Source organism: Canis aureus, chromosome 11 (genome assembly GCF_053574225.1).
Source record: "Canis aureus isolate CA01 chromosome 11, VMU_Caureus_v.1.0, whole genome shotgun sequence".
NCBI lineage: Eukaryota > Metazoa > Chordata > Mammalia > Carnivora > Canidae > Canis > Canis aureus.
In genome coordinates this window covers 24,308,160-24,332,980 of record NC_135621.1, presented here as the reverse complement: position 1 = coordinate 24,332,980, position 24,821 = coordinate 24,308,160, and the positions used below count along the sequence as shown (strand labels likewise).

The window sequence follows — 24,821 nt, the reverse complement described above, 5'->3', positions numbered from 1 at the left end:
GGTATGGGGTGTGCTGGTGAGAGCGGCTGGCGGCACGGGCAGGTCCGTGCCCCATCAGACAAAGTAGGATGAAGGCCCAGAAGGCACCGGAGAGTGAGCGCCTCTGCCTTAGTTCCCCACTGGGTGGTTGGGAGGGCCATGCTCCAGTTTTCTTACAAAGCTGTGGTCAGCTCAGTGGTACCCCTGCCTCCCCTCCTTCCTGCTCCCTCTTGCTAGTCTAGGGATGCCCCCCCCCCCGGGCACCCCAGCAAGAGAGCAGCAGTGAACTTGGCCCTGGGCTTGCTTTCTGGGGAACCCCGGGGTGGTGGGCTGAGTCCTGGCCGCTGAAGATGTCGATGTGAATACTGTTACCTCCTTACATGGCAAGAGGACGACCCTGGAGATGTAACGCAGGGGTCTTAGTTTGGGAGATGATGCTGGGTCTCCCGGGTGGGCCCGGTCCCTGCACGAGGGTCCTTAGAAGAGGGCGGGGCAGGGGAGATTTGCCCGTGGATGGAGGTGCAGCATCGCAGGCTTGGAAGGTGCAGAAAGGGGCCGTGCGCCAAGGACGCGGGCATCGCCTAGAAGCTGCAGGAGGGGAGGAAACATTCTCCCTGAGAACCTCCAGAAGGAGCCAGGCCTCCCAACACCCAGTGGCCGGAGCCCTGTGTGGCTGACTTTGGATTTCTGACCTCCAGGGCTGTAAGACAGTACCCTGCGGCTGTGGCGGCCACCAGATTTGTGGTCCTTTGTTAGAGTGGCCATAGGAAACTGGGACACCAGGCTAAGTCACCTGCCTTCCCCAAACTGCTGCCCCCAGCAGCTGGGTCTGCTGGCCACCCGGTTCCTGGAAGGACCAGCTGCGAGACTCTGAGGTCTGCTCCTGCGGTCCTCCCGCCAGCCTGGAGTGCATGTGCCAGGAGACGGGCAATTTCTGGAAGGTTCTGACTGCTTTCAGACTGCAGGCAGCAGCATCTCGAGGCAGGCTCGCGGCATATTTTTCACTTCATCAAGCATTTTCCAAAGTGAGCGTTAACGCAGCAAGCAGGACGGGTGCGCTGGGTTGGCTGGCTGCGCCTTGCTGGTAGCTGTAGTGGCGGCGTGCGGGAACGTGCGGGAAATATTAGTTCTCACCAGCGAGAGCCTTTTTCAACAGAGACACATGCAGGCGGTGGCATGGGGGATGCTGGAGCTGAGCTTTGGCTGCCTTGGGTTCACGCACGTTCACCGGGCGTGTGGGCTGCAGGCTGTGCGGCCTGGGGGTGTCCGAGTCGGGGTCTGCTCCCCTCAGCATCCCCTCGCTGGGCGGGGGGGTGGGGGCAGCCCGCCATCCTCTCCTGGGACAGGCGGCCGGCACCACGGCCTGTCCCGGGGCGGGGGGTGATGTGGGTGGGGGGCAGCCCAGCCCGCATCACTTCCAACACCTTCCCTTTTTGTTTGCTGTGCTGGCGCCACCGGCCTCCTTGCCGCTGAGCATGTGCTCACCCAGGTGTGAGGTCAGGCAGGCGGGTCCCCCAAGCCCACCCTCACTTCTGACACTGATTACACGTTTGGGGTCCTCAGGACGACTTGTAGGTTTGACACTAGAAAGACTCCCAGAACTCACCATGTGCTGCCACACGCCCGGTCATGGGTCATCACGGTGCAAGGATGCGGGTAAAAACCCGCCGAGGGAGGACGCAGATAGGGCAGGCCCAGGGGGGCACCGAACGTGGCACTTCCAGGTGTCTTCTCCTGGTGGCCTCATGCACAGTGTCACTTAGTGGCACTGATACGATGGTATCGTTGAGCGTTGCTAGCCAGGGAAGCTCCCTGAGCCTCGTGGTCCGGCGTGGTTATGGGGGTGCCATCCCACAGTTTGCCTGACTGCCCTCCGGGGCCAACCTGTCTCCAGCCCTCACGTGTGGCCAGTAGAGTGTGGCCCAAAGCCCGCGCCCTAAGCCACATTGGTCCTTTGTGGCCAGCCCGAAGCCCCCGTGTAAACCACCCGGCAGGATGCTCCAGGGGCCCCGGAGACCACCCCCCAGAGGCTGAGGCCCAGGCCGGCCTGCACCTGGCCTGTGCATTTGCAGCCCCAGGCCCGAGACCTCTTCTCCACGTGTCTGTGTTCTTGTGATGCTCCCTCCGCAGACACGTTCTCCAGCCCTCTCGCCCCGGCCCTGCGCTCCATCCACACCCCACCTCCTTGTCCCGGCTGGCTCCCTCCCTTCCCGCCCCTGCCAACACCCCGTGTGGCCTGGAGCCATGCATTTACTCATCTCCTCCCTCTGGAAGGGGGTCCCGTGCAGTGAGCCTCATCATTCCGCTCCCAGCTGCGTCCCCAGTGCCGGGGGGGACGTGCCCGCACGTGGTGGCACGGGTTCCCACTTGCAGGGTGAGCAGTGAATGAGTGAGGGGGCTGGACGGGCAGCAGCAGCGTGAGGTTGTGTGTCAGAACCACCTGCAAGGGCGTGCGGCTGAGGGACAAGGCAGGTCTTTTCTCCCCACCCCAGACCTACAGAGTTGGGGAGCCTGGGGTAGGGGTTGGGGGGCACCTGTGAATCGGATGCTGACTCAGGTGGTCCCAAAATTTCCCTCTGTTGGGAACCGGGGGTGTGGGTGGCCAATCTTGGGGTTCCATGCACTTGACCTGCATGATTCTTACTGCTTCTCTGACCCCCTTTCTGCACCGTGGTCTCTCCTTGTCCACACCGCTGGCTGATCATGTCTGAGGAAGAGGCCTCAGCAAAGGGCACCTGCTGGTGGTTCTTTGCAGAGGTTCTCTGCTCAGAAACGGGGTTTTCAGTGGGAAGTGTGGACCACACGCGAGCCCAAGCAGGTCAGGGGTGAGGTTGGCTGGCACCCCGACCCGCTGGCCACGTCCCAGCCTGGGCACCGAGGGACGATTCTGTGGAAGCACCGTCAGCCCCCTTGTTTTCATGCTCTGCTCTTTATCATCTGCTCCTTTGTTACCTCTTATCTTGGCCCCTGTCCTGTCTCCCTCCCTGTCCTAGACTTAGCCCCCCTGCCCCCCCACCCCAGGACTGTCACCGTTTAAAATACCATGAGCTGCCCTCTGCTTCCTAGAAAAAAAGAACCCTGGCTCCACCTAAGCCAGGCAGGAAGAATGAGGCCGCTCATCCAAAAATTGTCTTTGAGCATCTGTTGTGCGTAGCATGACGTTAAGGGCTGAAGGGGCGAGGCGTGCTTGGGGTCTGGCTGCCTTGACTCCAGTCCCGGCCCAGATGACGGGGGAGCGCAGCGGCGTTGCGAGGGTGCAGCAGATCACCTGCACGAGTTCCCGTTATCGCTGTCTGGCAGGCGCTGCGGCAGGTGTGGCCTGGGGAGGGCAGGGGGGCCGGGGGTGCAGGGCCAGGCCTGCGACTGGGCTTGGGAGGTGGGCACGCGCGTCCTGAGCGACTTCCCGCGCCATCCTCTCCCTCTGTGCTGGGGTCCCCAGCATCCTCCAGAAGCTCCCTGGACTCCTTATGGGGGAACTGCCTGCGCGGCCCGGGCAGGCAGCAGCCTCCAGAGGAGATGCTTTATATTTTTAATGATCCTCGAAAGACAGCGCGGCAGTTGTCATGCCTTCCAGAAGGAAGAGCCAGAGAAAGGCTTGCATGCTTGCAGGCACGCTGGCTGGTCCAAGGCGGGCTGCCCATGTCGTTAACTGGGGTACACATTTCTCCCCGCGAGCGGATTTCACATCTCATTTCCCAGTTTATTGGACAAGACTCTTCCTGGTTGTTAAGCTCGGTTTGCTTCCTCTCCGTGTCCCCGTGAAGAAAACCGGCTGCAGGAAAATGATCCTCTGGGCGGAAGACGGTGCTGCAGGAGCCCGGGTGCGTGGCAATGCCCCTGCGATGCGTCTCGGCCCGGCACCCAGCTCTGGCCCCCAGCTCCGGCCGGCATCCCCCCCGTCCCCGGCCTGCAGCCCAGCCCGCCTCAGCGGATTAAGCGGCAAGGAGCCTGTTTGGAAGTGATTAAAACATAACTGTCATAGCTTTGGGGGAGACAGGCCGCAGACCCTGATTATCGTTCACAAGGAACCAGAGGGAAAGTGATTTTTTTTTTTTTTTTATTCTGCTGAAGGCCAGCCTGTGAAACAACACACGCCAAGGGCATCATTAATGTATGTCCCAGACATTTGCCTGCAGGATTTGGGGTTTGCAAATGAGCACGTCCGGGAAACAGCGATGGGGTGCTATCTTTAAGAAGTCTCGTGTGGAAACAGGATTAAGACGGACGGGCAGGGACGTAGGATGGTGGTTGCTTTGTGGTGTCCCGGGGGAGGTCACGTCTCCACGGGGGGACGGCGGCGAAATTGGAGGCCGGATTGCTTTGGCTCCCTGGAGCCGACCCCTGCAACCTGCTGTGGGGACTGTGATTTTCATCCCTTTTCTGTCCTGTTTTATAATGGATCAGATCAGTGATCGGATGGGATTTTTATTTATTTTATTTTTATTTATTATTTATTTATTATTTATTTATTTTTAAGTTTTCATTTCTTTGTAGTAGAAACAATGTCGGTTGTATTTTCTGGCAGGACTGAGCTCCAGGCCAGGCAGCCTCTGGGACCAGATGTCTGTGTGCCCAAGAGACCGGCCAGGCCTATAGGCTGCGCTGCTGCAGGTTGCAGGGGCACCTTCCGTGGGTCTGATCCAAATGTAGGCGCTGGGGAAGGTGTCATTGAGCGAGACAAGGGTCCAGCCCTTGTGGAGCAGACAGGCCAGCTGGGGAGATAGGTTTGGTGAACGAACGTATGGTCAGATGGCCACGAGTGCTTCGATGGAAGCTAAAACAAGAAGCGGGTAGCCACTTCTCCTCTCCCTCTGTTCTAGGTATGGTGGTCAGGGAGGTGGCGTTTGAATGGAGAGCTGTAAGCAAGAATGTTACCATAGAGGCGAGAGCAGGTGCAAAGGTCCTGTGGTATGCACGTGATTGGCATGTGCGAGGACGGCAGTGTGGCAGGAGCCTCGTGGACAAGGGGCATGGTGGTTAGAGATAAGATCAGAGAGGTGGCAGGGTCTGAGACTCCCTAGCAGGGTGGGGACCAGCTCTTTCTAGTAGCTGAGGGAGGACCACATGGGCCTGGCTCCTGTGTCTTCTTGTGTGGACCCTTCCTGCACATGCCCTTCTCAGTAAGCTGCCTTGACACCTTAACTGCCTCACGTGGGGCAGAGATTAGGTCATGTTCATTATCTCCCGTGTCCGGGATTGGGACGGGGCGGGGGGGCTGCCTGGCATATACTAGGTGCCGCTGGTCATGCTGAGTAAATCAGGAAGGAGCCTTTGACACGAGAGTGCTCCAGGGATGGCCACGCAAACATCTGCGCAGATCACCGTGGGTGCCTGGAACTGCCAGCCACACCACCTGATGAGCCTCACAACAGCCCCGCAGAAGTCGGCGTCCCCCCCCATAGCTGCATCCCAGAGATTAACCGAACGGCCGCCTCATTGAGACAGAATTCGCACCCTGAGCAGTTCAGTGGTCATGAGTCTCCTCCCAGAGTCGTGCGACCGTCGCCTCAGTAGATTTTGTTTTTTAAGATTTATTTATTTATTCCTAAGAGACCCAGAGAGAGGCAGAGACACAGGGAAAGGGAGAAGCAGGCTCCCTGCGGGGAGCCCAATGTGGAACTCGATCCCAGGACCCCGGGGTCGTGCCCTGGGCCGAAGGCAGACGCTCCACCGCTGAGCCATCCAGGTGTCCCAGTCGGTGGCCTTTTGTGGCCTTTTCCTATCCCTTGGCATGATGGAAAGGTTTGTCCGTAACAGGTGTCAGTACTTGGTTCCTTTTTATGGCCAAATACTATTTACTGTATGGAGGGACCTTCATCTGTTGGCGGGTGGACCTCAGCCTTTTCACGGTCTTGAATAGTGAATATTTAGAACATCTGTGTACGAGATTTTTGCGCAGACATGTGTTTTTAGTTCTCCAGTGCGAACTTGGGCGTGAGATTGTGGGGTCGGATGATAATTCTGTGTCTCACCTTTTGGGAAACTGCCAGGCTGTTCTGCGGAGCAACTGCACTGGTTTTTTTGTTTGTTTGTTTGTTTAAGATTTTATTTATTTATTCCTGAGAGACACACAGAGAGAGGCAGAGACACAGGCAGAGGGAGAAGCAGGCTCCCTGTGGGGAGCTGTACCGTTTTATATCCCCTCAGCGACATGGGAAGGGTTCCCAGTGTCCCCACATCCTTGCCGACGCTTGTTATTGTGCATCTTTTTCGTGCTCGCCACCCGAGTTGCCATGACCTGGCATCTCACCGTGGCTTTGATTTGCATTTGCCCGGTTGCTGGTGACGTTGGCCACCTTTTCATGCATCGGGCATGCGTGTGCTGCTTTGGAGAAATGTCTCTCCGGCTCTTTTGCCCGTTTTAAAATTGGTTGTCTTTTTATTGTTGCGTCATAAGAGCACTTCTCATGTTCTAGATACAGAGCCTGTCTCAGAGGATTTAGCAAAATCTTTTCCCATTTGGTGGGCTTCTTACCTTCCTGCTGGTTATCCTGTGAAGGATGAAAGTTTTTATTGTTAAGTCCAGTTTATCTTTTGTTTCTTTTTGTGGTTTGTGCTTTTGGTGTCCTAGCCAAGAAATCTCTGTGTCTGTCCTTACACCAGCGCCACGTGTTTTTATTCCCTTAGCTTTTTGGTTACGTTTGAAATCAGGAAGTGTGAGTTCTCCGAGTCTTTTCTTCTTCTTTGAGATTGTTTTGGCTATTTGGGAGCCCTTGGGTTTCCATATGCGTTTTAGGATCTGCTTGTCAATTTCTGCAAAGAAACCATCTGGACGGTGATTTTTTTAAAAAGGTATTTATTATTACTTTTTCTAACTACCACAGCAGCATATACTGCTGAAAACCTGGGAGACAAAAATCAAACAGAAGGCAGAGGTAATTTGGTTTTATTTGTGTCCCTTCGGGCTCTGTCTTTTGTGTATATAGCTTTCCCCACACAAGATTTGGCATCGTTCCACAGTTAGTAAATGCTTAGGAGCACATTTGGATTAGTACCTCAGCAGAAACTTCTGGAACTGGAATTGCTGGGTCACACATGATGCACACAGAGATGGGAATTGATTTGTTTTCTTTTTTTCTTTTTTAAAAATTTTTTCTTTTGATTTGTTTTCTTTTTAATGGAGACTCTGAGGACCAGAGAGGTTAAGCGACTGGCTTGGGGGCACACAGCTAAAACGCAGGGGGAGCCAGACCTCAAGTACGGGCCCTAGGTTTTGTGGGTGGTGGTAGTGGTGCTTGCATAGGAGGCTGATGCTTGAAAGTTGTGGTAGCCAATGCCCTTCGGATTAGGTTCTGTTGATGTGTGATTAATTATCAATTCAGCTGCTTAAAGCAACCTCCGTTTATTGGCGCGCTCCGTTTAGAGTTCTGCAGGTCAGAGGTCCAGCGTGGTGTGGCTGGGTTCTCTGCTCGGGATGTCCCCAGCTGAGTTCTTTTCTGGAGGCTCTGGGGAAGAATCAGCTCTCTGCCCCTCGAGGCCCCTCCTCTCCAGGTGGGTCTGCTGCCTTCAGAGCCAGCAGCGGAGACTCTCCCCCTTGCTTCCCCTCTCTTGGCCTGTGGTCCCTAACCTCTAGGTCCAGATTCAAAGGGCTCATGTGCGTAGGTCAGGCCCACCTGAATAATCTTTCTTTCTTGAGGTCAAGTGGGTCCTGGAACAGCCTAATCGTGAGATGCAAACCATTGTCTTCACGGTCCCAAGGGTGACAGGGACCTGCGCATAGCAGGCTGGGATCGTAGGGGGCGTTTTAAAATTCTGCCTACAAAGTCGTTTAAGCTATTAGCCAAAAATTAGAGACAACATGAGGAACGTGATTAGTCGTCACTTACCTGGTATTTAGGATATTTTTAGGGGTCGGGACTTTGCTGAGTGCTGTGGGGAGTTTGAAGTAGCAGGTGCCATCCCTGGCCTCAGGGAGCGCTCAGTCTGCCTGTGGGGAGGTCCAGGGTCAGCCCCTTGTGGCTGCTGTGAAGTGAGGGGTGGCCCCGGGGCAGGTGAGAAGGTGCAGGAGCCAAAGATCTGCATCTAAACAAGAGGCTGGCAGCAGGACAGGCTGGGAGGATTGTGGGAACTTGGTAGGGAAAGACTGGCCAGAGAGGGGATCCAGGTCGGGGAAGGCTCTGAGGCCAAGAATGGGTGTTAGGGTTGCCCTGCCTTGTGTCCCCGCGCTCATTTTTATCTCTGAAGTTTAAATAACACATCAGTAAAAATCTCATTAAGTGGCCAGAACAGGCCCCCACGGAGGGGCATAGCCACAGGGGTCTCAGTTCTGTGGCTGTGAGAGTGGGTTCGGGGACCAGGCGGTGGGTCCGCCTTGGAGAGCTACAGTGAGGGGCATTCCAGGTCTCTAGGTCTCAGGGGAGAAGCATCCCATCCTTGGTCCTGAGAGAGCTTGGTACGTGGAATCATGCCCGGACCCTCAGCAGCGCAGTGAGGAGGTGGTTCTCTGTTGGTGCCCGGGCCCCCTGACCTGCCTGCTCCAGGTTTACCTCCTGCATGTCTCCCCTTCCCTGAGACATCAGATGCGCAGGTTCAAGCCTCCATGGCCCAGATTTTGCCCTTCCCCTGCTCAGGCTCATAACTCATCCCTGCCCATATCCTGGCTAGAGCGTCGACTTCTGGGGGTCGGGGACACCTTTGCCCCCCACAGCCTGGCACGAGGATGGTGTTCAGCAATAGCTGGTGAGTGTAATACGGTCACTTAGCCCCAATAATCGCTGTCAAATTGCTGATAAAAGGGCCACAGTAGAGCTTTGTGGGATTAAGGGATCCAGGATGAGGGCATTCCTGCCAGGAGCCAAGTTGCTGGTGGCCAGGGGGAGGCAGGTGTGGGGCAGGCCTTCCTGTGATCCCTGAATCCAACCCTGCAGCCGTGTAACTGGGGCCCCGGCAGGGTGCGTGATGGGGTCCGATGGCTCAGTGAGTCTCTGCCTTACCCCATGGAGGTTGGGGCAGGAGGGGCCAGATGTCCTCCCAGCTCCAGATGCTCCCAGCTGTTTCTAGACCTTTCCCTCCTGCTTGTACTGTCGACTGTTTCCCCCTGTTTGTTCTCTTCTTCCTCCCCGGTGCCTCCACCCCATGGCACAGGTCTCCCTCTGGCCTTCTCACATCATTCCAGGGACCTCAGCACCACGGAGACGCCCCATGCACCTGCCCGGCTGCTCCCCACCTCCCTCCATCTCTTGGTCTGGGTGCATCCCTGTCCCACTGGTACCCACAGTCACTCTCCTCATCCTCTGCCCCAAGTGACTTCACGGCCACTGCCCTTGAGGACAGGTGGGCGTCTGGGGCTGGCATCGCCCTCCCCCGGTCCTCCTGCCCCAGCTCCCCGACCTGGCACCTCCCTGCTGGTCCTAGGTGGCCTTGAGGTTCATCCCCATCCTCCTTTCTATCTCTGCTCAGATGTCACCTGCTCTGAGACGCCCCCTGACCTCCTGATCCCTGATGGCCACTATACCCTCTCTATCCCCAAACCCTTAATTTTTCCCATAGACTTGATTTTCCAAATGGTTTTAAATTTATAGAAAAATAGCAGAAGAGAGTACAGAGAGTTCCTGTCCCCCCACACCTCATTTCCTCTGTTAATATCTTATATCAACATGGCACATTTATTCAGTATTAATATATTGTTGTTAACTAACATCCACCTTTTATTCAGATTTCCTTGTTTTTTTCCCTTCTGTCCTTCATCCGGCCCAGGACCCCATCTAGATCCCACATTACTGTGCGCTGTCCTGTCTTCTTAGCCCCTCTGGGCTCTGGCACTTTCTTAGACTTTCCTTGTTTGTGATGACCTTGCCTGTTTTGACGAGTATTGATCAGGAATTTCATAGAATGCCCCTCTATGGGAATTTGTCTGCTCTTTTTCTCCGGATTAGAGTAGGGTAACGGGCTTTAGGAGGAACACCAGAGAGATGAAGGGTCCTTCTTACCCCATCCTATCAGGTCTGGGCACACGCCGTCCATAGGACCCATCGCTGTTGGCGTCGACCATCATCGCCTGGCTCAGTGTCTCTGTCAGGCGTCTCCACTGTACCTTGCCTTGTTTTTCTCTGTAACATTGATCATGAAAAAAAAAAACCAACATTGATCACGGTCTGAAAGTGGGTATATTTGTTTATCTTTTCATGTCGGGTTAGAATGTAAGAACAGAGGCCCCATCTGTCTCGTTTTTCGCAGAGCCTGGCGCATAGTGGGTGCTCAGTCAATTCATCAATCAACTTGTTGGCTGTTTACAGAGTGCCAGCGCCAGGCAGTGAGCCCCAAGGGCTGGGGACGGCGGAGCCACTGGTGCCATAATTCCCACCCTCAGAGAGCTTCGGGTCCAGTGGGGGAGCTCATTACAAGGAAAGATGTGTTCCCATTGTCCATGTGAACAGGGTCAGGGAAACGATGCATGAGTGTGGTGAGAGGGTGTTGGGGCATGTGGCCTGGGTGGGGCGGGATGGTCAGAGAATGATACAGAAGCTTGAGATCTGAAGGATGTGTGAGAGCTGGCCAGGCGGTTTAGGTTGGAAGGAATGGCACATGCCAAGGTCCTGAGGCAGAGAGGAGCATAGGGGTATGTGAAGAGCCCCAGCAAGGTGGCAAGACGCTCAGTTGGAAGTGGCATTGGTTCAGGGGGTGGTTCAGTTCAGGGAGGTCAGAGAGAGGAGGGCACAGCTGGCTGAGCCGTGGAGGAGAGTGCTAGGAGGCGGGAGGGGAGGCAGCTCAGCTGGGGGCTGAAGGTGTGGTCATGTCCTGGCCCCGGGATTGAGGTCCAGCTGCTAGACCCCCAGGCCAGGCCCTGACCCCAGGCGGCTGGCCCTGGGGACGGGGAGGGAGGGACAGTGTGGGAGCGCTGGCTCCGTCTTGCTGACCTTTCAGGATGGCTTTGTCGAAACCTAATGCCATAGGGCTGCTCACACTTTCTTTCTTCCTCCAGACCTGCCTTTAATTTATGTTTACCTCTATTCTTCTTGGGATTGTGGGTCTCATTTAATATTTTTGAGTTAGTGGGGAAATAGAAGATGCTTCACAGAAACTTGCTCTGTGGCCGATTTTGCAGGTTGCATGTATTGCAGAGAGTGACAGAGAACAGTGTATCGGACTGGTGCCCTTCTGTTCATCTTTGAGGGGCAGTAGACCCCCAACTTCCATGAGGTTATTGAGACCAATTAGGTGGTTGTATCAGCTTTGCCGGCACAGGAGAATCCTATGCTATTTTGATCACGTCCGTTCGGGTGTCCATTTTATTTCGTGGAGAAGTGCTTGGAGCAGGCCTGGCCGATCGGGGTCCTGTTTTCTCCATGGCTATTTTCACAAGTGAAGCCGTCTCCTTTTATAACATGTTGCCGGTTATAAGAGAATGGAGACCTTGTCAAGAAAAGTCTCCAGCGGAAGGCTTTTGGCCTACAGAAACGAGCGCGCGTCCATGTGAACACTGGGGTGCCCACTCTCACAGTGGTGTGACTCCCAAAAGCCGAAAAGTGGCAACGGCCCAGATGCCCATCAGCTGGCAGGTGGATCCGTGAAACGCAATAGATCCATATGCCTGGATGTCATCCTGCCGCAGGAAGGAAAGATGGACCGATGCATGTTTTCCGCGTGGATGAGCTTTGAACACTTCATGCCCAGTGACAGAAGCCAGACAGAGAAGATCGCGTGTCAGGTGCAATAGAATTGATATGAATTTATATGAAATGCCATTTGCATGAAATTGCATTTTTTTACAAGATTTTACTTATTTATTCATGAGAGACTGAGGGAGGGAGAGAGAGAGAGAGAGAGAGAGGCAGAGACACAGGCAGAGGGAGAAGCAGGCTCCATGCAGGGAGCCCGATGCAGGACTCGATCCCAGGACCCCGGGATCATGCCCTGAGCTGAAGGCAGACTCTCAACCGCTGAGCTACCCAGGTGTCCCTGAAATTGCATTTATATGAATTCATCCAGAATAGGCTAATCTGCAGATTGCGAACATAGCTGTGTGGTGGGAGGAACTGGGGAGGGGGAGCGGGGGCACCTGCTACTGGGTATGGGTTTCTTTTGGGGAGATGAAGCTGTTCTCCAGTTGATTGTGGCATCGGGAGCATGATTGGGTGAAGACGAAAAACCACCAAATTGCACACTTTAAAGGCTGAATCATATGGTATGTTAATTCTATTTTGATAAAGCTGTTGAAAAGAATAGGAGCTCGGAGCTTGTGTAATGGGCCATAGGGGACCGCCTTCTCTCCACGGCTCTAGGCTCAAGTGATGCGAGCTGCTTTGGTGCAGATCCTATGGGAGGGAAGGAATGGACGTTTTATGGTCCACCTGTCCTGCCTCGGGCCACGCGGGACAGTGCTGTTACTATTACTCATGTAACCCCCTCTCCGAGGCACAGTGAACAAGCATCATCATTTCCTTTTCCTGAGAGTGTCCCCAAGTTCCCGCCAGGAGGATGCCTGGGTCACTGTGGTGGCTGCCCCCTTCCTGTCCTCTCGTGATGTCCCAGGGGAAGTCCAGTAACCCAGGGTGCATCTTTCCCTTCCTGTCTGTCTGCTGTGCCAGGGCACGTCTCGGGGTCCAGCAGTGTTCAGGTCCTGGGCTTGCTCTGGCCCTTGCCCTGGTCTGCGTGGTGTGGCCAGTGAGGCTGTAATGCTACTTGTCCCCAGGTTCTCATCGACTGGATCAATGACGTCCTGGTGGAGGAGAGGATCATCGTGAAGCAGCTGGAGGAGGACCTTTACGATGGCCAGGTGCTTCAGAAGCTCTTGGGTGAGTCCACGGGCGTCCCCAGCAAAAGGCTGCAGTGGGGTCGTCCTGGGGAGGAGCCACTCAATGCTCTGCATGGTGCCATGGGTCATACGTCCTGAGGGTCGCCTTAGAGCTGCCTTCCTGAGACCATGCTCCCAGAGGGTGGCTCCTGGGTTGCAGCAGGCCATGCCCAGCTTCCAGAACTGTCCCATGGGGATGGGGAGATGGGGCAAGAACGGTGCCTCTTCCTCCACGGGTCAGCCCTCCTGCCTCATGTAACTCGCCCTGAAAGACATGTGATTGGTGATGGTGGCCCAATCATGCCCTTACTCAGCCTGTCCCCACAAAATACATTTGGAGGGAAAAAGTTGTGTTTGTCTTGGTTATTCAAAGATTCACCTTGTGGTAGGTGTGGATCTGGGCTCTGGAGGTGCAGTGGTAACCAGAGGGAGGGTATCCCCCTCACCCACCTAACCCCCCCGCATTCTGGCAGAGGGAAGAACGAGAAATGTCACAGGACACAGATAGATGCTCGGAGAGAGTGGCACGCGCTAGGAGGGAAGCCAGAGGGTCCCAGGATGGAGAGGGTCTGGGCGGTGGGGGCGGCCCCTCTGGCAGGGGACATCTGAGCAGATGTCTGCACCACCGCCAGCCTCAGAAGAACAGTCCAGGCTAAGACTCTGGAGTGAGAAGAGTCTGTCGTGTTTCAAGACCAGTGAAAGGAGGCTGCAGGAGGTGGGGGAGAGGTGGTGGGGGCTGCCGGACGAGGCTGGGAAGACAGACGAGAGGCCAGGTCACATCCAGCCCTAGTAGACGAAGCCCTTTATTCCAAGTGACAGGGAGCCACTAGAGGTTTTGAGCAGGGCCGTGACATGATTGGAGCCACGCATTTTAAAAGTCACCCGGGCATCAGGGTACAGAAGGGAGGGGTCGGGAGTAGGCGCTGAGATCATTCAGGAGGCTGTTGTAGCAGCCCGGGCCTCAGATGAAGCGGCTCAGACCCGGGCAGCGGTGCACACCCCGGGAGAGATCTTGGGGGTTGGAGCTGCCAGAGGACTCAAAGCTGACAGCCAGGTTTGTGGCCGGAGAGCCAGGGAACCAGGAGCCCCTTGGGAGGAGCGAGGGGGGTGGGGAACGATGAGGTGGGTGTTGCAGCAGCTGGGGCCCTTTCAACCCGAGTCGGGGGCTGGGTGAGGGTGGAGCTCGGCAGCACAGAGATGAAGTTCAACGCCATGGTACCCGGCAGCCTCACCTGGACAGGGTGTTCCAGGTTCATTATTTGGCCGAATGCTGAATGGCCAAGGATTTCTGAGTGTTTAGCTGAGCCAGGAATCCCCACCTTAGAATGACTTCCGTGGTACAAGAATAAATCTGAAATGATATCAGGATTGTTAATACTCATCACGACTTTATTAATTGATAATGTCCAGGTTGAATCATCCTATTGTACACCTGAAACGAATGCAATAGCTGTACGCCAAGTACACGTGATCAAAAACAGTATCGGTCAGAGTCACGATGTTTGAGGTGGTTGGTGGGTCACTCCCAGGGTCATCCTCAGCCCTGTCGGAGGCTGGGTTGCCCTCAGGATCGTTAAACCGGACAATCGGGGTGACAGTCCGAGAGAAGGGGCGGGGAGCAGCCTGGAGCTCAGGATCTGCCAGCAAGGATTGCTCTGATGGGGGAGCTGCCCGGGTGACCAGCTGTCTTCCTTGCCTGAGGTGGAGACTCAGCTCCCCTTCGGCTCTTGGACTCGAAGAGTTGGCTGTGGGTGACGCTGCTGACTTATTAAAACGGCCCCTCTAGCGAGTGGCTTGCTCACTTCCCGAGGGAGATGCTTCCTAGCATTTTCAGAAGCAAACTTAAGAGCGCGGCACATGCTTAAATGTTTTCCTTCTGATGCTTTTGCACGCACATGTGGCTTGCTTCATTCACCCCATTGCTTGGGGAAAAAAAATCGTGTTCCAAGCCTGAGTTCTAGCAAGTGTCGGGGGGGTGCTTGGCACCCCGTCACCGGATCACAGGACAGGCTCTGAATTTGCCTGTAAATGCTGCTGGCGCCTCCCAGGTGCCGGGTGGCAGGGGCATCTTTAGAGCAGGTAGGAGCTAAGAATTCGTGCCCCTCAAGGCACATCCTTTTGGTCCCCTCTTCAGCTGGCCCCGGCACATGCCACGCTTGCTCTGAAGCAGATGTGGTCGCCAGTCATGCAGTGTGGGCTGTCACCCGCAGAGTGTCACGTGAGGCTGCCTCTGGCTCGGGCAGCCTCTGTATCACGGAGCAGCTGCCTCCCATCCCGTGTGGATCCTAAATCTCTCGTATGTCAAGTGGTTTGACATCCTCCGCGGTTTGAGGAGAACAGTGGAGGAGGGTATTTGGATCTTAGTAGAAAATCGGCGTGCCTTGCCTGGTTGCATCACTGCTGGTGTCTCTCTGCTGACACCGGACGTGGCAGTGACCTGTGTGATTGCACGCCCTCGAGCCCAGGGTTACCAGGAATGACACCCACGTAGACAGTCTGCTCTTCACTGCCTCCAGAAGCAGAAGCCAAAGCCAAAAAAGGCGATCGTGCCAAGGCCGAAGCTGACTTCTGTGCATCTAGAGAGAGGAGAGGTCTGCGGCCCGGGCCCAGGGTGGTCAGCAAGGGGTCCGAGGAGGAGGAGCCAGCGAAGGAGCCTGAAGGGTCCAGCCGCAAGAGGGAGGAGGCACCAGGGGAGCGCTGCGCTCCGGAGGGTAGAGCAAGGGCGTTCCAAGGATGCGGGGGTGAGGGGGTGAGGACACAGAGTGGACCTGTGGATTTGGCCACGTGAGATCGCCAGGTGCGGGTCACCAGCAGGACCCCGGGTGTGTCCCTCTTCTTGAGAGCAGGCTCTGGAAGCAGCTGCCGACTGCCACGCGGCAGGTTTCCATGGGTGTAACTCTTCCGCAAGGTGGACGGTTGGGCCGAGGGCGGATGCCCACGCTGGGGTCCCTGGGGGCTCCTGGGCTGGCTGTCGTCCTGCTTCTAACTCCCGGCACTCCCTTCTCCTTGCAGAAGGCAGGCCCGTCCCTGCACGAGGAGTGTTCACAGCTCCCCATTTGGCCTCCCCGCGTTTGCCCTACACATCTGAGAATCCCCCCCACCTTCCTGTCCCTTTCTGTGTGGTGAAGGCAGGTGAGGCCAGAGCCAAGCCGGCAAAGCCCTGAGCCGCCCCCACAGCCCATCCGTAGGCAGAGAGACGCCTGGTGATGTGGGCAGCCAGCTGTTTTATTCTCTCCCGCATGGCAAAGCCACTGGGGCCAGCCCCAGGCAGCACCCAGGCACAACCAGCCTCCCCGGTTCCTGTCATGGGCTGAATTGTGTTGTCCGCGCCCCTCCTAGAATTCATAAGTCAAAATCCTAATCCCTAGGACCTCAGCCTGTGACTGTATTTGGAGACCGGGACTTTCTAGAAGTCAGTAAGTTAAAATGAGGTTGTTGGAGCTGGGCCCTAAACCCATATGGCTGGTGTACTTTTAAGAAGAGGGGATCAAGACACAGACTCACACAGGGGGATGGCCGTGTGGGGACACAGGGTGGAGATGGCCGTCTGCAGGCCAAGGAGAGAGGCCTGGGGAGACGCCAGCCCTGCACCATCCCATCCTCTAGCCTCCAGGATCCAGAGCAAGTACATTTGCATTGTTTATGCCCCGGGTCTGTGGTGCTGTGTGACCGCAGCCCTAAGAGCCTGATACAGTTGCCCGCCTTCTCCATCACTCCTCCTCCTCCAGACACCACGGCCACATTCAGGCCCCAGGGTCTGCAGGGTTGGCCAGTGGCGGGGACAGCAGAGGTGTGCCGGGCTCCCCGGCTCCCTGCGCCCCCTGAGCGAGGCTCTCCGACCACCCGGCTCTGAAACCCGCCCCTTCCTTCCCCAGGATGTCCCCGCTCCCACCCTTAACACCTGGGGGACCTGCTGTGTATTTTCAGGGTGTTCATATGGAACAGCTGTGGCTTATCCAGCTAAGACCTATTAGATGCAGAGGGGCCATCAAAATACATAATCGGGAACCACTTCCAGCCCCTGCAGGATGCATGTGGTGGAGCTGCTTTGTTTTGCTTCTAGCATTCACGGCTGCCGACCTGATGTTAGCGAGGTGGGGCTGCCTCTCCACTGCGGAGCCCCTTGTCTGTGCTGCGTGCAGCCCCAGGCCAGCACCTGGCGCACAGAAGGTGCTGGTATAACTTTTTGGTGAGCTGAGGGAGGGAGGGAGCGAGCATCTCAAACCCCACAGGCATTGCCCTATAATGATCTTATCCTGGAGATAAGATCAGAACCGCTTGCTCTTGTTCTAATTGAGGGAGGAGAGGACGCTCGGAGAGAATGCTGAATTAGCGGGTCTCCAGAGAAAAGGCCGCACACACAGTTTTGCTGAGGCCCACTTGCAAAATGGGAGCCCCCCCTCCCCGTGACCAGCCTGGATCCCACTGCTTTTACGCTGTTGCTCCCGTCCATGCCTTGGCTAGCAGCTGGCTCCTGGCTCGAAGCCGATCGGGCTCTGTGCCCAGCACCTCGGTCACCCTCCCCGGGAACAGGTCACCCTGTTCTGCGACACTTGCTGTTGCTTTGCCGAGGAGACCCATCAGGAGACACCCCAGTCTTAGAGCCCTTTCTCACCTGGCCTCTTAGCAGGTGGGGGGCCCGCATGGCGGGGCCGAGGCCAGGCTCAGGGTCAGTCGCCGGGTCTAGAGCAGATGTGGCGGTTCCTGTCTGGTTCCTCCAAGTGGCTCTGGGCCCACTCTGGGTGATAAAGTCCTGGCGACGTCTGCGAACATCTTGCCATCCTTACCGCGGTGTCCAATTGTTAGAGCAACAAGAGTGGGGCCCTCCCTGTCTCCATCCCTGCGAGTCACTTCCCTGCCTCTCAGCTGCACCTTGAGTCATTTTTTCCATGTCATGTGCACAGGATGTTCCCAAGTGGGACACCCCTAGTTCTGCCCTCGGACTCTGCACCCTCTTTTGCACTGGAGGACATTCCCAAGGAACACTTAGGACGAGGAAGCTGGGAGTTCCATGGCTCCCCACCCTGACATCGCCCTGCTGCTATGCGATGCTCTGCTCCACCCGAGGCAGGTGGGGGAGTGGCCCCCTTGCGGTCAGCTGGCCAGGCGACCCTGAGACCCTCTGGCACCCCTCCTGATGCCTCGCATCTTGCTTGTGTCCTTTCATCGCAGAAAAGCTGGCAGACTGCAAGCTGAACGTGGCCGAGGTGACACAGTCTAAGATAGGCCAGAAGCAGAAGCTGCAGACGGTGCTGGAAGCGGTGCATGGCCTGCTGCGGCCCCATGGCTGGGCGCTCCAGTGGACTGTGGACTGTGAGTAGTGTCCCCGAGTGTGTCCCCTTAGCTTTCCGTGCTGTCACTCATCGTGGCATCTGGGCTTGTGTTCCCACTGCTGCTCTGTGAGAGGCATCTAGGACTGGACAGAGCCAGTGTCCCCACTCTTGGGAGTTAGCTCCTGGGTCACACCTGTCATTGCCTTTTTTTCAGAGAGGAGGGGAGCTGTTTCTGGTTGGGTGGCTCAGGGGAGGCCCCCAGAGGAAGGAGGGAAAAGACACCACCCAGGTGACCCTTTCAAAACGCTGTGCTTTAAAAAAAAAAAAAATTTTATTTATTTATGAGAGACAGAGAGAGAGGCAGAGACACAGGCAAAAGGAGAAGCAGGCTCTCTATGGGGAGCCCAATATGGGACTCGATCCTAGACCCCGGGATCACTCCCTGAGTCAAAGGCAGACGCTCAACTGCTGAGCCACCCGGGCGTCCCCAAATGCTATGCTTCTGAAAGTGGTTGCAGAGGTCACCGTAAAGCCAATAGGAAGGAAAAAATTAGAAAAAAGTACGTAAGGTGCTCATCGTCATCATTTTTTCCGTGGTCCGTGCTTTTTTTTTTTTTTTTCCTTTTCCTCATGGTTTTTCTCTGTGGTCTCATTTGGACACAGTGTCTTTATTGCCTTTTGGACATGGGCTCGGGGTTCCCGCATAACCTGACCTAAAGCAGCTCCCTTCTTGCCTCCCCTGACAAGCTATTCACGGGAAGAACCTGGTGGCCATCCTGCATCTCCTCGTGGCCCTGGCCATGCACTTCCGGGCCCCGATCCGTCTCCCCGAGCACGTATCTGTGCAAGTGGTGGTCGTACGGGTGAGTTTGGGGCGATGGGCTTGCCCGTGACACTATGGGAGGGGTATCGGGACGCCTTGGCTCCTGTGGATGGATTCCTTCCTGCTGTCTCCTCCCTGCCCCCCCCCAAAAGAGGCTACTTTCTCCTTCCCCCCTCTTGACAAAATGTGTGTCTCGCCCTGGCTTGGAGACAAATGATTGGAGCTCAAACAATGGCACTGATTTGGAGAGAGGCAGATTCAAAGGCATGAGCGTATTGAGGTTTAATTTTCCAGATTTTTTTTTAAAGAACATTCATTTCTCTCCAAAACCAAGTAGTTGGAATTCAGTTCTCTTGAATGAGCTTATTACTCACCGGAGAGGGTTGAGACCAGCGGTATGAAATAGATACCCCAATTAAAGCTCCTCTGCATCTGCTCTGCATTATATCCATCATTCCCCGCGATCTCTCTCTTATGGTCATTTCTCTCATTTCACTTGGAGAAATGTAACCGGGAGCTAGTGTCCTTCTGACGGAGGCGGAGCAGCCTTTCCCGCTGTTGTGTCGCCTGCATCGGAGGGGACAGACCCTGCCCTGGGTCCACGTTTGTGGTCTCGTCCAGTAAATGTGTGGGAAGCACGTACTGTGTCCCTGGCACTGCGCACTGGCTATCGGGGACACTAAACGGGGAGAAGACTCGGGTTGCGAAAGCACCGCTTCTCCTGCCAGACGGATGAGGTTATGCTCGGAACCTGGATGTCTGGGTATCTGTACTTGCGTACGTACTGCGTGTATACTTGTATTGATAAATATATATACTGTGTATACTTGCAACATCCAACTCCATGCTTTCCCTGCGCTCTCTGGGGCTACAAGGCTCTGGCTGGTCCTGATTTTCCAAAGCCGTCTCCCGTCTGACCCCTCCATTACCCGGGAAGCTCGGTCATGACCTGGATGGGTGGTGAGGTGGGGGGTGCGGGTGGGGGAAGGAATGCCCCTTCTGGGCATCAGGCCAGGGTTACCCGCTGCCGTCTGCTTCCTAAGGACGGATGTTTGTGGTCAGTGGTGATGGGATCGGGGACCATTCCTGCTGCCCGAGTCCTGGATGCTTGCTCGAGGCGGCCAGCCGAGAAAGGCTTCCCAAGGACATGTGGACATGTGGTTCCCAAACCCGTGTCCGTCAGACGCGGGGCCCCATGAGCCCCGTACAGCTCGGCAATCAAGGTATTTCCTTTCAGGCCTGCACTTTGGTCCAAGAAAATCTTTTGGGTTTTTCAGAAAGTTTTACTGACTCGGGCAAGCACTTGCTGGCGCCTCCTGCCTGACCAGGGTTATGGGAGGATTCTTTGGGCTGCACCCAAAGGCATAGGAATCAGGGAGAGGAGGTCCCAGGAACTGGCCGGCCTCTGGCCCCAGAAGTCCAGGGCCTGATCCTCCATGTCCGGTGATCCGGCCAGAGATGGGAGATGCAGGGAATCTGGGGGTCCGTGGAGGGAAGCGATGGGGGGACAGGCCTGTTTGCTACGTAGCAGCATGGCCTTGGGAGATGGCTTGATTTCTGAGTTGCAGTGATTTCCCAGACCTGAGACAATGCTATAAACCTCAGAAATACTGTTTCATGTGTCCAGTACCTAGCCCTGGGCCTGGCCTCTAGTAGGTGCCTAATGTCGGATACGTGAGTGAGTGGGCTGTCTCCGGCCCTCCCTTGGTGGGCTCTCCTGGAGATCCGAGTGAGGCCGAGAGGCCGCGGATGGCCGTCCAGGGCAGGTGGTTGCTCTGCATCTGCAAGAACCAGCTGTGAGAATTCCCCGGAGGCCGAGCTCAGGAAGGGTTTGGGAGCTCAGATCTCGAGAGGCATCCATGGTGGGTGGCCCAGCTGGAAGTGAGTTCCCCATTTCTTGAGGGGTTCAAGCCGGGGCTTGCAGTGTGGGGGGGGTTAGCTGGCTGCCAAGCTCCACCCTGAGGTCCCCGGACGTCTAGGCTGCCCCGTAGCCCCCATCCCCGCCCATGGCTGCCTCTTCACACCTGTGGGGCCTCCAGAGAAGTCTGGCACACACAATCTTCCATCCCGGACTGCTGTAACAAAATACCACAACCTGTGTGTTTAAAACAACAGACATTATTCTCTCACAGTTACAGAGGCCAGGAGTCCTCTAAGCGAGGAGCTGGCTGGGCCACACGCCCTCCAAAGCCTCCAGGGGGGATCCTTCCAGCTTCTGGTGGCTGCCGGCCGTCCTCGGCGTTCCTGGCCTCATAGACTCGTCCCTCCAGGCTCTGCCTCTGTTGTCACTCAGCCTCTTCCATCTCTGCCAGTGTGTCTGGGTCTCTGTTTTCACTTAGAAAGACTCTGGTCATGCTGGATTTAGGACCTCCCGTAGTCCCCTGTGGCCTCATCTTTAGCTGTATCTGCAAACACCCTGTTTCCCAATGAGGTCACCTTCTGAGGTTTGGAATGGGCATGACTTCCAGGGGGGCCACTGTGCTCAACCAAGTGCACACGTTCTTGCACTGGATGCTTCCCAATGTCTGTGGGTTCCCTGTGCGCCTTACCTCTCCCAGCTGCACGGTGCAGGGGATCCCTTTGGGAGTTGGGGTGTTTCTCCTGGGACACCCGTTCCCCCCGCCCCCAGCTGCCAGCTCTCAGAGCCACGTGGAGAGCCAGCGGGCAGGTTGGGGGGAGAGGGCAGCTTCTAGCCTCCCAAAGGGTCACCCATGGGGTCACCTGCAGTCTGCCCTGGGTGGGTGTGGCTTAGGTGCTGTCCCTAAGGTGGCCTGGCTCCAAGGCCATCCGCACACAGCTCAGCTACCCCATCCGTGATGTTCTTCCTCCGGTCCCCTCAGCCTGCACGCGTGCTTGTATACTTACTTGTCCGTTTTGGGGTTTGCAGAAGCGGGAAGGCCTGCTGCATTCCAGCCACATCACAGAAGAGCTGACCACAACGACGGAGTAAGTGCACCTGCCGCCCTGGCCTCAGGCCCTGACCCAGCCCGGGACCCGCACGGGTGCAGGGGGGCTGATCTCTGGTGCAACGTCCCTCAACCTGAGGATGAGATTTTCACGCGAGGGCTTTCCTAGCTTTACCTGCATGCACTTTCTTCAAAGATCTTTTTTTTTTTTTCCTTTTTCATGAGGAAGGGCAAGGTAGCAGTTTGGTTCCGTATGTAAATGACTAATTCTCCCAAATAGAAAAGTAAACAAACTACGGGCAGCAAAGGAATTAGAACTTAACTTAGGCTGCCCGGTATCTTTTCTGGAATAACACAGAGAATGGTCAGCAAGTAAAAATGTAACCGATCCCTTTCCGAGTCTCTTACAAGGAAGAAAAGGGTAAGTGGAAGTGAAAACTTGAGCTTTTGTAGGGCAGGCATGCTAGTGTCTTCAAGGTCTGCTGTGAGAACAGTTATTCTCCAAAGCCTTTGGACTTTTTTTTTTTTTTTTTAAGATTTTTATTTCAGAGGGAGGGAGAGAGCACGAGCAGTGGGCGGACAGAGGCAGAGGGAGAAGCAGACTCCCTGCTGAGCAGGAAGCCCGACGTAGGGCCCCATCCCAGGACCCCGGGATCATGACCTGAGCCGAAGGCAGACGCTCAGCTGACTGAGCCACCCAGGCGCCCCCGCCTTTGGAGTTTTATTCCTTATTTTAGGAGGTGACCTTAGAGAATATTGGGTGGGGGCAGCAGGTGTTCAGAGTGGTTAGGCACCCCTTGTCCCGGTTCATTTATCCACCTGTGCATCCGCTCCGTCGGAAAGGGAGCCACACTTCTGAACTAGAACTTTCCTTTGAGATAATACTGAGCCGTCTCTGGTCTCTTAGAGAAAGCCAGAGGGCAACTTTTAAAGAAGTCTAAAAGGCTTCAAAACTATTGAAAATAGCGCATCAAATGGCGGATTTCGCGTGTAGCTTTTAGGAGCCCCCATGACACCCTGTTAGGGATCTTTAAAATTCACCACCTTCGTGCCTCTCCACCAAACCTGTTTCAGATGAAACAGATCATTAGAGATTGATCGTCTCGGTGAAGCCTCCCGACCCGTTCACCGAGTGATTGATTACCGTGTCATGAATCCACGTACGGTCTTTTCAAAACTCGGGGCTGATGCAGGAGACCACTCCTGGCCTGGGAGCCGCCGTGTGGCCCCATGAGCCGCTCAGCTGTTCCAAGCCCACGGGGAGGGGGGCGGGGGGACGAGGGGCCTGGTGCTCGGCCTGGCACCCACAGTGGCCCTTACGCAGCCAGCCTGGCCTGTTTGGGAGCAAGAAGAGGGCAGCGGAGGGGAATGAGGAGTGGGGTGGGGTCTTAGTTATCCATAATTGTGTAACAACCACCCCAAAACCACGTGGCTTAAAACTTAAAACTTACCATTCAGCAGCACCAGAAGACCCATTTTCTGCTGAACTGTTCTCCCTATTAACCGGTCCCATGGGGATCCCTGGGTGGCGCAGCGGTTTAGCGCCTGCCTTTGGCCCAGGGCGCGATCCTGGAGACCCGGGATCGAATCCCACGTCGGGCTCCCGGTGCACGGAGCCTGCTTCTCCCTCTGCCTGTGTCTCTGCCTCTCTCTCTCTCTCTCTGTGACTATCATAAATAAATAAAAATAAATAAATAAATAACCGGTCCCATGATTTCATCCCCCCCATGGCATTAATGGGGTGATTTATTTATTTTTATTTTATTATTTTAAAGATTTTATTTATTCATGAGAGACACGGACACAGGCAGGGGAGAAGCAGGGGAGCCCGATGCGGGCGTGGATCCCAGGACCCCGGGGTCACGCCCTGAGCTCCACCACTAAGCCCCCCAGGCGTCCCTAATGGGGTGATTTAATAAAGGTGGCCATTTGCTGCTGATCTTGGGCAGACAGTTAGAAATCCACATCAGCACCTGTCCTTTGCAATTAGGGGGACAGAGAATCTATCAAACCAGAACCTAGATTCTTGTAAAAGTCCTTCAGCGGGGCGACTCAGGGCTCCTTGGGCTCCCTCTGCACTGTGTTCTGAGCCACCCTCTGACCCTCTCCCTCTCTGTTCTCCGTTGCAGGATGATGATGGGTCGCTTTGGTAAGTGCCTGTGGGGGTGGGGAGCCCGAGTCTCGAGTCTCGGGCACTTTGGGGCTGTGATGGGAAGCTCCTGGATGCGTGCTATCACAGGAGGGGCGGTGAGGAGGCACCCCAGGACCTGGTGGGGTTTCCTGTGGCCAGAAGTGCCGGCTCTTCGGCTCTTCGAGGAAGTGTGGGGTTCACCCTGGGTCTGTCCGCTCCTCCGAGCTGCCACAGGCAGGTGGGATAAGGAGAGTGTGGTGGGGGTGGTGGGCACGTGTCTGGGAGGTGGCAGGTGCTCTCTCACTGGCCTGGCGGGCTGGTGCCAGGAGGGGGACCCGGCCTAAGGCAGGGCACACATGGCCAATCTAAGAGAGCAAGTAGCGGCGGACGGAGCTTCTTTACAGGATGTACTTTCTTTTCTTTTCTTTTTTAAAGATTTTATTTACTCATGAGAGACACAGAGAGAGAGGCAGAGACACAGGCAGAGGGAGAAGCAGGGGAACCCGATGGGGGACTCGATCCCAGGACCCCAGGATCATGCCCTGAGCCGAAAGCAGACGCTCAACCTCTGAGCCACCCAGGCATCCCTACAGGATGTACTTTCATACATAGTTTTCCCTTTTTAAAATCACCAGCTTAACACACCTCCTTAGAGTCAGGCAGCCTTGGCTGTGGTCCTCCTGGGCGACCTTTGCGTGCTCCTTCACCTCTCTGTTCAGTGGGATCTGGGGCTGGTGAGGGGACCGAGTGAGATACTGAATGTGGCCCTGGGCCCAGCGTGCTTTCTGGTGGTGACAGCCGTGAGGGTGGGCCGGGTGGTTATTGCTGTTAGTTTTCTGTGTCTGTTCCCAAAGAGCTGTTCCCAGTCCTCTGCAGGAGCCCAGGTTCATCTCAGCAAGGGGGTGGACAGATAGGTTGGGGCAGCTTTAGACCCTCAGGGGTGGGGGGGCCCCCGGCTCTCAGCCACAGCCAGAGG

The 24,821-nt window shown here is 55.8% G+C and overlaps 1 protein-coding gene across 4 annotated transcripts in view; it reads left to right on the top strand.

The window, feature by feature from the left end:
- Window positions 1–24,821, top strand: part of PARVB (parvin beta) — a 96,780-nt gene that overhangs the window by 51,332 nt on the left and 20,627 nt on the right. For all 4 annotated transcript variants that reach the window (XM_077914177.1, XM_077914180.1, XM_077914178.1 and 1 more), the window contains exons 4-8: window positions 12,611–12,713; window positions 17,885–18,025; window positions 18,733–18,848; window positions 21,696–21,754; window positions 23,844–23,863. In XM_077914177.1, the coding sequence (XP_077770303.1) occupies window positions 12,611–12,713; window positions 17,885–18,025; window positions 18,733–18,848; window positions 21,696–21,754; window positions 23,844–23,863 (439 nt within the window). The remainder of the gene's footprint in view (window positions 1–12,610; window positions 12,714–17,884; window positions 18,026–18,732; window positions 18,849–21,695; window positions 21,755–23,843; window positions 23,864–24,821) is intronic.